Below are 14,405 nucleotides of genomic sequence, written 5' to 3' on the forward strand. Positions count from 1 at the left end.
CTCAATTTGTCCCAATCAAGCAAAACAGACCGATTTATTCACACAATTATTTATTGTAAATGTTTGAAAACTCAGAAATGCGGCAATTCCATGGTTTTGAACATGTAAAATTGCACAGAAAGTTACATATGCATAAGATCTGAAACTTTAGAACACACATGTTTCAGAAACTCAGTCTATACATGATTGTTAGTAGGAAAAGATCACTGATAAAGTCTTTGCAATGTTATATGCCATCCTATTGGTCTGGTTTCATCTCACCATTTCTTAATTGAATATTCACCGATATATAATAATATTCTGTCATCATTTAATCACCCATATGTTGTTTTAAACCTGTATGACTGGCTTTCTTCCTTGGAACAAAATGAGATATTTAGGCAGAATTGTAGGGACTAACAACCTCAGTCAGCATTCACTTTCATTGTATGGGAAAAATAGAGCAATGTCAACATTCTTCAAAATTTCTAATGTGTTTTACAGAAGTCATATAGGCTTGGAAAGACATACAAATAAAGTATATGATGACAATTCAGTTTGGGTGAACAAACCATTACCGTAAAAATGGGAAGAATTAAATTCAGAAATGTTGCTGTGCATAATCTTTATAAAGTAACAGGTAAACAGGATTTTGATATATATATATATATATATCAACATAAAAATAAAACAAAGTATCCCTTGTTCCTGATTCAAGCCATTGCAAAAAAATACATGAGGCAAATAAATTAATATAATAAGAGCAAAATGACCTTTACATGTGAGAAATGGTTTTGTTTCAGTGCTCCTCCCTTGAACACGTGTGTATCTATGTGAGAAGGTAAAATATGATTTTGTTCACTAAATACAGGCAAACTTATAATGTCCAGTAAGATATATACATATATAAACATAGTTTTCTGTCATCGATCAGTAAACCCTGTCCCTCTGCTGTGTGTTTTCAATATAGGTCACACCAATTAATACTGACAGAGGAAAATATCAGTTTGCATAAATTAAAAACATGTCCATGTCCAACCAGCAGAGAGCGTAATTGCAAGTCCTGCCATACAATAAATGTCCTTTTCCACCACACCGCTGATAAGGGATCGTATGTTCATAAACACTTATGGAAAGACACATGGTTTGGAAAGGCTGTTTTAAAGGGATAGTTCACCAAATAATTAAAATTATGTCATCATTAAATCATCTCCATATCGTTCCAATCCTTTATGACTTTCTTCCTTGGAACACAAAAGGAGATGCTCAATAAAAATGTTATCCTCAGTCACTATAAATTTTCATTGAGCCGTTTTTCAATTCAATGAAAGTGAATGGTGACAAATGCAAACATGCTGCTTAACATCTTTTGTGTTACACGGAGGTAAAAAAGTCATTAAGGATTGGAACAGGTTGAGTCAATGACAGAATTAAAAAATGTTTAGGTGAACTATCTCCAACTATACAAACTGAAGCCATCTATTACTTTGCATATAACCTTCTCTCGAAAAGGAAATAAGGATGGAATGAGGGACAATGGGTTTTGTAGTTTATCAGGGGAGGACTGAGTTGATGTGACATGCTAGTTGTGCAGATCAACGCTGCTTGAGGAGAGCTTTATACATGGCGAAGCCAAGAACTGCAAACACGGTGGCACCGACACTGGCCTGCAACCAAAATGTTGAGTTTTTCAGGTCAGCTTGGGTCATGTGTCTGTAAAAGAGTAACAGTGAGAAGAAAAATTTAATGTTTGTTATGACATTCTTCATGTGACTGCCCATAAGACTCACGAGATGACAAATGACAAATCAATGACATCCCTACTGCCCCAACTGAGAGTAAAAGTAGTCCTAAAATTACAGATTGCCAATGAAAGTAATACAATTTTAAATTTAGAACTTTATAATTAGAAAGTACTGAAGTTAAAATCTAGGCCTAGATTAATTAGAGTATTTAAACTGATGGGTGAATCTCAAAAAAGCTATCAATAACATGTCCAGGTCAAATCCACCCCTTTCCCCAATTTGGAATGTCCAATTGCCAATGCATTCTAAGTCCTCGTGGTTGCGTAGTGACTCACTCAATACGGGTGGCATAGGATGAATCTCAGTTGTCTGTGTCGGAGACCGTCAATCCATGCATCTTATTACGTGGCTTGTTGGGTGCGTTACCTCGGAGACCTAGCGCATGTGGAGGCTTCATGCCATCCACCACGGCATCCATGCACAACTTGCCACGTGCCCCCACTGAGAACAAACCATATTGTATCGACCACAAGGAGGTTAACCCATGTGACTCTACCCTCCCTAGCAACCAGGCCAATTTGGTTGCTTAGGAGACCTGGCTGGAGTCACTCGCTTGCAAATCTTTTTGTTCCAAACATAACGATGGTCATTATGGTCATCATCAGACCAGAGGACATTTCTCCAAAAAGTAAGATCTTTGTTCCCAAGTGCACTTGAAAACTGTAGTCTGGCTTTTTTATGGTGGTTTTGGAGCAGAGGCTTCTTTGCTGAGCAGCCTTTCAGATTATATCTATATAGGACTCGTTTTACTTTAAATATAGATACTTGTCTACCCGTTTCCTCCAGCATCTTCACACAGTCCTTTGCTGTTGTTCTGGGATTGATTTACACTTTTCACACCAAACTACATTTATCTCTAGGAGACAGAATGAGTCTCCTTCCTGAGCTGTATGATGGCTGCGTGGTCCCATGGTGTTTATACTTGCTTACTTTTGTTTTTACAGATGAACGTGGTACATTCAGGCATTTGGAAGTTGCTCCCAAGAATGAACCAGACTTGTGGAGGTCCACAATGTTTTTTTCTGAGATCTTAGCTGATTTCTTTAGATTTTCTAAATGTCAAGCAAAGAGGAACTGAGTTTATCCACAGGTACACCTCCAATAGACTCCAATTAACCTATCAGAAGCTAACTACCTAAAGGCTTGACATCATTCTCTGGAAGGTTCCAAGCTATGGAATGATATTAATCTCTTTATTATTAATGAATGCACACAATTATTCATGTACTAGATACATTTTGTGAATGTATTTTACTAACCACAAACAAATGCCATTTGATTTGAATCTGTGGAATTCGGGATTGAATGATTGTGCAGCGATTTGTACAAATACAGACATGTTTGCAAATAAACATGGTCTGTTCTACATTAATAAATCAAAAATTGCTCATGCAAAAATGAATCCGTGCATTTGTGGATCAGAAGACACGCGTGCATTTATTGATTCCTTGTTCGAGTCGATCCTGTTCGGTTCATTTGGATTTTGAGACTTGTTTTCCGCACTTTCAGCATTGAGGATCCACACGCAACTGAAAGGCAAGGCAGGCAGCTACCACTAGATGGCAGTCGCAGAGAATTACCGAGTTGGCCTGCCCTGGTTTGAGAACAGGTGATAATGGACATTTTGGCATTCTCCCGAAGAACCTTTAAAACATGGATAATACCATTTTAAACCAACAAGCTGGTTGGGTAAGTAACACTAATCTTTTTTTCTTTTTTTTTCCTTTTATTGCATACTGAAAAGAAGAAAAAAAAAGTAACTTCCTATAGACTAGCAAGTTAAAAACAATGTACATTTGATATATTTGACATATTAATTACATTTTATAAATATTCATTTGATGAGATATTAACAAAAACATGTTGGCTCTTCATTATGTATGTTAGATTATTGTTTAGAGTGTGAGCTGATCAGGGAGGAGAGAATGTTGGCGTGGCTCGTCTGATGTTTTCTGAACGTGGAGAAACTGCAAGAAAAACAAAACTAAGGACACTTGTGACAAATGTCAAAAGGTAGTGTGTGGGATCTACACATGGAAGGTAGAGAGTACATGTGTTGAGTAATCGATCCACAAGCGTCAGTGAATGATGTGCGGGGTTTGCCCCCAAAACAGCCAGATGCCTTGTTCAAGTGAGCCCACTTTTAGGAGAATTCAGTTCATAATGATTTTACAGCATGATATTTTTGCTCACAGTAAAACAAATATTGCTTTCTAAATCAGTTCGTTTTCCCACAGTTTAGCTAATGTTCATATTCTTTATTAACTGTTTTGGCCATTTTGGGTTTGGCCTATATGTGTTTCATACATGTCTAAGGTTTTTACTATGCATTGAAATACACATTGGTGATGTTTTTATAAGCTATTGTATTGATTTGTTTTTATTTTACAAAGAAAATAATTTAATATAAATAATCAAAGTTGCATCTGTAATCAGCTACAATAGCAAGTTCTGTGATTTTCGATGAACTAATACATTTTCACATTCATTAGAATTTAAATTTACGTGTCCTGGTGTTTATTATTAATATAACAGATTAATTTATTCATGGATTTCGATTCCAGTGGTGGCTGCATAGGATTGTTTCCAATTTGTGTTGTCCAAACATTTCCAATAACTCCAGAGCGTTGTAAAGTCCAAAAGTCAACATGTTTTGAAAAAATATAGATTTAATAATTTCCCAAATTCACAACATGTTTTTATCTAACGAAATATTCGCCTCAATCCATGTTTGTTGGCGTTTAGACTTTCAAAAACATTTTCACTGTGGTGAAAAAACTTGCTGGACACAAAGCGAGGCACGCACCTTCCGGGGCAGTCTAGCAGCTAATATACATATATTTTTTGTATAGTCTAGCACTATTATATATTACAAAAAAAGATTGTATTATATTGGACTATCTACGTTAAGCTTGGCTCCGTGCTCCATTTAATCCATATTATTCTATTTTATTCTAATTGAGGATTTTGTTCGAGGATTTTGACATTTTTTAGGGTGATGACGTCATAAAATATGACGACAGACATTAGAAGCTTCATTCTAAAACCTCAATAGAAGTGTCGAATGTAAATATGACATGACATTTGGTACAGTCTAGTATGAACGATCAGAATGACCGCTATGGCCATTCTAGTAGTTATAGAGTTCTATATAGTTATATCACCTAAAGGATTATTAGGAACACCATACTAATACTGTGTTTGACCCCCTTTCGACTTCAGAACTGCCTTCATTCTACGTGGCATTGATTCAACAAGGTGCTGAAAGCATTCTTTAGAAATGTTGGCCCATATTGATAGGATAGCATCTTGCAGTTGATGGAGATTTGTGGGATGCACATCCAGGGCACGAAGCTCCCGTTCCACCACATCCCAAAGATGCTCTATTGGGTTGAGATCTGGTGACTGTGGGGGCCATTTTAGTACAGTGAACTCATTGTCATGTTCAAGAAACCAACTTGAAATGACTCAAGCTTTGTGATATGGTGCATTATCCTGCTGGAAGTAGCCATCAGAGGATGGGTACATGGTGGCCATAAAGGGATGGACATGGTCAGAAACAATGCTCAGGTAGGCCGTGGCATTTAAACGATGCCCAATTGGCACTAAGGGGCCTAAAGTGTGCCAAGAAAACATCCCCACACCATTACACCACCACCACCAGCCTGCACAGTGGTAACAAGGCATGATGGATACATGTTCTCATTCTGTTTACGCCAAATTCTGACTCTACCATCTGAATGTCTCAACAGAAATCGAGACTCATCAGACCAGGCAACATTTTTCCAGTCTTCAACTGTCCAATTTTGGTGAGCTCTTGCAAATTGTAGCCTCTTTTTCCTATTTGTAGTGGAGATGAGTGGTACCCGGTGGGGTCTTCTGCTGTTGTAGCCCATTCGCCTCAAGGTTGTGCGTGTTGTGGCTTCACAAATGCTTTGCTGCATACCTCGGTTGTAGCGAGTGGTTATTTCAGGCAAAGTTGCTCTTCTATCAGCTTGAATCAGTCGGCCCATTCTCCTCTGACCTCTAGCATCAACAAGGCATTTTCAGCCCACAGGACTGCCGCATACTGGATGTTTTTCCTTTTCACACCATTCTTTGTAAACCCTAGAAATGGTTGTGCGTGAAAATCCCAGTAACTGAGCAGATTGTGAAATACTCAGACCGGCCCGTCTGGCACCAACAACCATGCCACGCTCAAAATTGCTTAAATCACCTTTCTTTCCCATTCTGACATTCAGTTTGGAGTTCAGGAGATTGTCTTGACCAGGACCACACCCCTAAATGCATTGAAGCAACTGCCATGTTATTGGTTGATTAGATAATTGCATTAATGAGAAATTGAACAGGTGTTCCTAATAATCCTTTAGGTGAGTGTACAAAAAATATATGTATATTAGCTGCTAGACTGCCCCGGAAGGTGCGTGCCTCGCTTTGTGTCCAGCAAGTTTTTTCACCACAGTGAAAATGTTTTTGAAAGTCTAAACGCCAACAAACATGGATTGAGGCGGAATATTTCGTTAGATAAAAACATGTTGTGAATTTGGGAAATCATTAAATCTATATTTTTTCAAAACATGTTGACTTTTGGACTTTACAACGCTCTGGAGTTATTGGAAATGTTTGGACAACACAAATTGGAAACAATCCTATGCAGCCACCACTGGAATCGAAATCCATGAATAAATTAATCTGTTATATTAATAATAAACACCAGGACACGAAATTTAAATTCTAATGAATGTGAAAATGTACCGGTATTAGTTCATCGAAAATCACAGAACTTGCTATTGTAGCTGATTACAGATGCAACTTTGATTATTTATATTAAATTATTTTCTTTGTAAAATAAAAACAAATCAATACAATAGCTTATAAAAACATCACCAATGTGTATTTCAATGCATAGTAAAAACCTTAGACATGTATGAAACACATATAGGCCAAACCCAAAATGGCCAAAACAGTTAATAAAGAATATGAACATTAGCTAAACTGTGGGAAAACGAACTGATTTAGAAAGCAATATTTGTTTTACTGTGAGCAAAAATATCATGCTGTAAAATCATTATGAACGAATTCTCCTAAAAGTGGGCTCACTTGAACAAGGCATCTGGCTGTTTTGGGGGCAAACCCCGCACATCATTCACTGACGCTTGTGGATCGATTACTCAACACATGTACTCTCTACCTTCCATGTGTAGATCCCACACACTACCTTTTGACATTTGTCACAAGTGTCCTTAGTTTTGTTTTTCTTGCAGTTTCTCCACGTTCAGAAAACATCAGACGAGCCACGCCAACATTCTCTCCTCCCTGATCAGCTCACACTCTAAACAATAATCTAACATACATAATGAAGAGCCAACATGTTTTTGTTAATATCTCATCAAATGAATATTTATAAAATGTAATTAATATGTCATATATCAAATGTACATTGTTTTTAACTTGCTAGTCTACAGGAAGTTACTTTTTTTTTCTTCTTTTCAGTATGCAATAAAAGGAAAAAAAAAGAAAAAAAGATTAGTGTTACTTACCCAACCAGCTTGTTGGTTTAAAATGGTATTATCCATGTTTTAAAGGTTCTTCGGGAGAATGCCAAAATGTCCATTATCACCTGTTCTCAAACCAGGGCAGGCCAACTCGGTAATTCTCTGCGACTGCCATCTAGTGGTAGCTGCCTGCCTTGCCTTTCAGTTGCGTGTGGATCCTCAATGTTGAAAGTGCGGAAAACAAGTCTCAAACTCCAAATGAACCGAACAGGATCGACTCAAACAAGGAATCAATAAATGCACGCGTGTCGCCTGATCCAGAAATGCACGGATTCCTTTTTGCACACGGAAATTGTCACACTTTAATACAAAGCAGAACATTTATACTCACAAACATGACTTTATTTGTACAAATTGCTGCACATTTATGTAATTCTTAATTCTACAGACACCGGTTGAAAAGCATTTGTTTCATTGTATAGTGACACACATTTACGAATCGTGTTCACGTTAATGAATAGCACTGGCTTGTTCGTTAGTTGTGTGTGTAAGAAAAGGAAGTCTCAAAATCCAAATGACCCGAACACGATCGATTCGAACAAGATGTCAATAAATGCACGCGTGTCTTCTGATCCACAAATGCACAGATTCATTTTTGCATGAGCAATTTTTGATTTATTAATGTAGAACAGACCATGTTTATTTGCAAACATGTCTGTATTTGTACAAATCGCTGCACAATCATTCAATCCCGAATTCCACAGATTCAAATCAAATGGCATTTGTATGTGGTTAGTAAAATACATTCACAAAATGTATCTAGTACATGAATAATTGTGTGTGCATTCATTAATAATAATGAGATTAATATCATTCCATACCAAGCTGCTTAAAGGCACAGTTAACTTAGTGTATGTAAACATCTGACCCACTGGAATTGTGATATAGTCTTTAAAAGTGAAACAATCAGTCTGTAAACAATTGTTGGAAAAATTACTCATGTCATGCACCCTAAACAACTTGCCAAAACTATAGGTTGATAATATGAAATCTGTGAAGTGGTTAAAAAATGTGTTTTAATGGCTTCATCCTAAGTGTACGTAAACTTCTGACTGCAACTGTAAATCCATGGTTTTACTATTGTATTGGTAGACTTTAGTAACCATAGTTTCAATTATACTGTATCCACATAGTAACCATGGTTTTACTATAGATTAACCATGGTTAATATTATGGTTTTACTGCAAATGGGCCTACCATATTTTAGCCATAGTATTTGTACTATAAACATAGTAATCACAAAATTATTAACTATTGTTTTTGTTTTAATGTATTATAACTAACGGTTTCACTACAAAAAGTTACTGTACCATGGTAAATTTACAAAACCATGGTAAATGTATTGCAAAAGAATGCAAAACTATTGCAAGAACAAGCAAAACATATTGCGCGGGCACTCGATGCTTATTGCAAGAGCACAAAAAAAAAAAATCCCGCCCTGTCCTCTAAAGAGCCTCAGACAATTAAGTACAGTTTTTCCCACACCCGTTCCATATCAGCTTTGTTGGATGGCGGGTTAGCCTGTAGATCTCTTTCGGCTGACTCCAGAGACTCAACTTGCTTCTCAACCTCGTCCATTCTTGTTATCAAGGTGGAAATTATCACCTCCATATACGTGATCACTCTATGTATTTCCACGAGGCCCTCCATGTCAGTCGAGATTTTTGTTAATGCTGCATAAATGATCGAGGTATCCCGACCTACGTCGTGAGGCTCGCTGTCATTATCAACTGGACCCCTGCCATCTTGATCCTGCAAGTCGTCTACAGTGCGAGAACGCAAGTGCTTTTTAATGGGCCGACGTTTTCGACATCCTGCACTCCCAGCACAGTTTACAAAACAAAATTATAATGTTCTCAATAGTTAATATTGCTTAAAAGGATAATTGTAGCAAAGTTTAAATGGAGCTCGCCTTCAAGTGATCAGCCATTGTATAGCATCACATGACCCCCCCGTATTACAGTTGTTTTACTGTAATACATTTAAGTGAAAAAATAAAAATGATTGCCCCAACATTTTTATTTATTTTTTTTAAGATTCACACTCAGACATAACTATAGCCAGCGCATGATGAAACAACCAAGACAAAGCATTATTGTCCAATTTCAGCATTAGTAGGGTTTTCAATCTGTCTTTTGTTTTGCCTTTAATATACAGAAACAATTAGCAATCAGGAGAGAAGAGGTACCATGGAAAGCAGAGAGAGAGAAAAAGCATGAAAGAGCCAGCTCATGTTTTCAAGGGAAAAAAGTAAAAACACACTGCACAGATGAACATGACGAAAGAGAAACACAATACAGGACAAGTTGTTTCCCCAACTCGCATCCAAAGGAAGAACTCACTTTAAACACACTCCAATATATTGTCAGATTCAAACTTTTAAATTAAAAGTTTATCATAGCCATTTTGAGAGTTTTGTCTGTGAAACACATTCAATATCAAAGAAGCCACAAAGCTAATTCAACATTCAATGACGATAAATCAACTATAGAAGTCCATATATTTCTAGCAATAACATGAGTATTTACCTCAAAGTTGAAGTGTTACATTTTTTCAATGTTAAAATACTGTACTTCCTCCTATCCCTACTTATATACAGAGACAACTACAAGTAATAAATTAATTGGTGGTTTACTCACAAAAGCAATGTGGCACTATCAAATCTTTGCTGTGTTTATTTAGGTATCCCAAGTATCCTGCCACAATAGTATTGGGATAGAGGGGAGTGTTGGAGAAACTGTTTGAAAACATTATTTTTGCAATTATATTTGCAATGTGATGCTAGAGGCACAGAAATTACACACTTCACCTTTACAGACTTTGTGGTGAGAGAAAGAATTCAAAATAAAGAATTAAGAATCCAATTTCATTGAACCACCTTTCCAATTTCTTTGAACCACCTTGCCAAAAACCATTTAAGAATGGAATACAAGTAGATTAATTCACCTTAGTGAACAATAAAGTACCTAGGTACCCAAGTAAGGGGGTCTTTACCTGTCACAAATGGGACGACAGACGTATCCATGTAGACAGAGTCCTCAACAAAGCTGACTGGATGAACCTGATTACTGAGGCTGAAGTCCTCATTAGCCACACAAACGTGCCCACATCTTGAATAAAGTGCCTCAACCTTATACAGACATGCACACAGCACGGCAGTTCAACAACTGCACACCCAACAACACCACCCCGCTGCTCACCACATGCTGTAAACGTACACACACCACTACAGCTTAATAAAGAAATGGCTGCTTTGGCACTTTAAACTAACACCCAATGTATGATTTGACAATATCAATATGTCTGTCTCTAGGAGTTTGTTATGCATGTATAGATACTCTGGTTTAGTATGACTTAAAAACAAATTTGGGTTGCCATAGTGACCCATTCATTTCTATGGGGAAATTTACAAGAAATGCTCAATTGATTTGTCTATTTTATGACAGAAAAACACTCCAAGAAGTGTGTGTATGGATTTGTGCACCTTTTTTTTTTGTCAGCTGAATTAAAGAAACTAAGAGGACTGCTGTGAATACAATCGATTTAGTGATAAAAGATGTGGAATTTTGTTTTCTGCTTTTAAGTGTTTCGATATTAAATATTTGAATATATAGGTGAAACTCGAAAAATTAGAATATCGTGCAAAAGTTCATTAATTTCAGTAATTCAACTTAAAAGGTGAAACTAATATATTATATAGACTCATTACAAGCAAAGTAAGATATTTCAAGCCTTTATTTGATATAATTTTTATGATTATGGCTTACAGCTTATGAAAACCCCAAATTCAGAATCTCAGAAAATTAGAATATTACATGAAATCAATAAAAAAAAAGGATTTTAAATACAGAAATGTCGGCCCTCTGAAAAGTATAATCATGCATATGTACTCAGTACTTGGTTTGGGCCCCTTTGCATTAATTACTGCCTCAATGTGGCGTGGCATGGATGCTATCAGCCTGTGGCACTGCTGAGGTGTTATGGAAGACCAAGATGCTTCAATAGCGGCCTTCAGCTCTTCTGCATTGTTTGGTCTCATGCCTCTCATCTTTCTCTTGGCAGTGCCCCATAGATTCTCTATGGGGTTCAGGTCAGGCGAGTTTGCTGGCCAATCAAGCACAGTAATACCATGGTCATTGAACCAGGTTTTGGTACTTTTGGCAGTGTGGGCAGGTGCCAAGTCCTGCTGGAAAATGAAGTCAGCATCTCCATAAAGCTTATCTGCTGAAGGAAGCATGAAGTGCTCTAAAATGTCCCGGTAGACGGCTGCGTTGACTCTGGACTTAATAAAGCACAGTGGACCAACACCAGCCGATGACATGGCTCCCCAAACCAACACAGACTGTGGAAACTTCACACTGGACTTCAAGCATCTTGGATTGTGTGCCTCTCCATTCTTCCTCCAGACTCTGGGACCTTGGTTTCCAAATGAGATGCAAAATTTGCTCTCATCAGAAAAGAGGACTTTGGACCACTGAGCAACAGACCACTTCTTTTTTTCTTTAGCCCAGGTAAGACGCTTCTGACGTTGTTTGTTGTTCAGGAGCGGCTTGACAAGAGGAATACGACATTTGAAGCCTCAGTCCACTCCTTGTGAAGCTCCCCCACACATATGAGTGGCCTTTTCCTGACAATCCTCTCCAGGCTACGGTCATCCCTGCTGCTTGAGCACCTTTTTCTTCCACACTTTTCCCTTCCATTTAACTTTCTATTAATGTGCTTTGATACAGCACTTTGAGAACATCCAACTTCTTTTGCAATTACCTTTTGAGGCTTTCCCTCCTTGTGGAGGGTGTCAATGATGGTTTTCTGCACAACTGTCAGGTCAGCAGTCTTCCCCATGATTGTGAATTCAACTGAACCAGACTGAGAGACCATTTAAAGGCTCAGGAACCCTTTGCAGGTGTTTAGCTGATTAGAGTGTGACACTTTGAGCCTACAATACTGAACCTTTTCACAATATTCTAATTTTCTGAGATTCTGAATTTGGGGTTTTCATAAGCTGTAAGCCATAATCATCAAAATTATATCAAATAAAGGCTTGAAATATCTTACTTTGCTTGTAATGAGTCTATATAATATATTAGTTTCACCTTTTAAGTTGAATTACTGAAATTAATGAACTTTTGCACGATATTCTAATTTTTCGAGTTTCACCTGTAACCTTGAGAGTATTCAACAAAATTGACTTATTGTCTGCAAGATGGTATCTTAATCTCTCCATACAGAAAACTGCTGCCATCTACTGAGTGCTGCATTGTCAGCAACTAATTCAAAACTTGAAAATAAATACAATACAGACTATAGATCTAGCTCTAAACTCTAAATGACATTGATAAAACACAAATCATGTGAAACACGATCCACCAAAGCACCAAACAAAAATGGTTAGAGAAGCTTGTGCAATTTAGATGAACACTATATAAGCAGCAACAGGTCAGACATGTTAGCCTTTCAAACGTAGAGACAATCCAACACAAACCAAGCTCCTTAGATCCTCCTTAGTCAAATCACATAATTTGTCCTGTTAGTGGCAGTTAGTCTCTGTCTATGTAAAACATGAGATGGTTAAAAAGAGAGCGAGATGATATGCCATTAATGAGCACTAGCATGATGTAAAGTGATGCAAAGCAAAGATGAAAAGGGCGAGCCAAATAAAGGAAAAGGAACACCTAAGGGGGACAAAACAAAACATGAAATCACAAGATTAAATAAGAAATAAAGTTTAATGAATTTCGTACACCAAGAGCATGAGATAATAAAAGAGGTTAAGACACATGCTTTAAAAGATTATTATTATTATTTTATAAAAATCTGTTTCAGTCATTCATGTTTTTTGGTACTAACTTTATACATTAATGGTCACTTGCAAATTTACTTAAAAAAATAAAAATAAAAACCAAGTCACACCCTTGCATTCTTATGATGTTACATTTTATAGGTAGAGAAGAAAATATTTAAATCTACGAGATCAACTGCTCACTGCTCAGTATGAAAAAAGTCTCAGGAAAAATTGCAACTAAAAAGGTGACATTTGAACTTTGTGGCCACATTTGTGCCTGAAGCATAGATGAGTGAATTAGTGCAGATTTACTATTTGCATATCCACTTCAACGGGCTACAGAAAAAGAGGGTTAAATATCAGACATGACATCAAACGCCAAGGTCAGGGCAAATGCATCAATTTTATTCTGTCCAAAATGCAAAGGATGCCTTTAATAAAGCAACTAAAACTGCTGATGGGAAGTATGAAGAAAAACTCAAATTAAAAACACTCAAAGAGCTGCATGCTTTTAGCAGGCATAAAATGATACAATTTAAACAATTCTTCAAATCACTATGTGATTGTAAACTCATGGACAAATGCATAGTAACATTTAAAAACAATATCTGAAATGATCAATTTAAGATGTAGAATATTATGTATAATAATATTAATATTAGTAGCTTAAATGTTGTCCAAGATACAGGCTGAAGTAAAAAGGGAAATGCACTAGCATGCCTTGTCTGCATTACTTGTGGTTAGACAGAAATTACGAGGCTAAATGTTTGAGCTATGTGTGGATAACACTTTGAGAGAACGGAATATCTTGCCAGACAAAAGATGTGAAATTCTTAACATTTTAGTTGCAATAAGTCTGTTTCAAACGACCCCAAATTTAAAGAACTAGCTTACCCCAATTTTTTTTTTTTTATTATTTACTCACTCATGTCGTTTCACAAGGTTAGTCTAATATACTGTTTTTTATATCTGCGGAACACAAAAGCAGAGTTTTTTTTAAAGTTGTTACGCTGTTCTTGTCCTTTTTAGAGTGTGACAGGATCATGTCTAGAAGGCAATGGCCCCTTATCTAATGTCTCACTGTTTCTTTGTCCTACATAAATCCCACACCTACCCCTAACCTTAAACCTACCATTAAATCTAACCCAAAACCTAACCTTCCTAATAGCGAATGAGACTTAGGCTGCCGGGGTGTTACCTTTTAAACACAGCCATGTGAAAGAACTTGGTTGATATGTAAGGGATAATGTACAGTCAGCCGGCTGTTATGATCAGGTCTTATAT

The 14,405-nt window shown here is 36.9% G+C and overlaps 1 protein-coding gene across 5 annotated transcripts in view; it reads right to left on the reverse strand.

Annotated features, from left to right (window-relative positions):
* Nucleotides 1-42: 42 nt before the first annotated feature.
* Nucleotides 43-14,405, reverse strand: part of rhot1a (ras homolog family member T1a) — a 36,181-nt gene continuing 21,818 nt past the window's right edge. For 2 of the 5 annotated variants that reach the window (XM_052132164.1, XM_052132163.1), the window contains exons 20-21: nucleotides 10,334-10,469; nucleotides 1,561-1,692 (exon numbers count right to left, since the gene is read on the reverse strand). In XM_052132164.1, the coding sequence (XP_051988124.1) occupies nucleotides 10,337-10,469 (133 nt within the window). In that variant the 3' untranslated portion in view covers nucleotides 1,561-1,692; nucleotides 10,334-10,336. Of the gene's footprint in view, nucleotides 1,693-10,333; nucleotides 10,470-12,523; nucleotides 13,012-14,405 lie in introns of those variants that run through there. The other 3 variants (XM_052132168.1, XM_052132166.1, XM_052132167.1) reach the window with 2 other exon arrangements.

Source organism: Xyrauchen texanus, chromosome 8 (assembly GCF_025860055.1).
Source record: "Xyrauchen texanus isolate HMW12.3.18 chromosome 8, RBS_HiC_50CHRs, whole genome shotgun sequence".
NCBI classification, from domain to species: Eukaryota; Metazoa; Chordata; class Actinopteri; order Cypriniformes; family Catostomidae; genus Xyrauchen; species Xyrauchen texanus.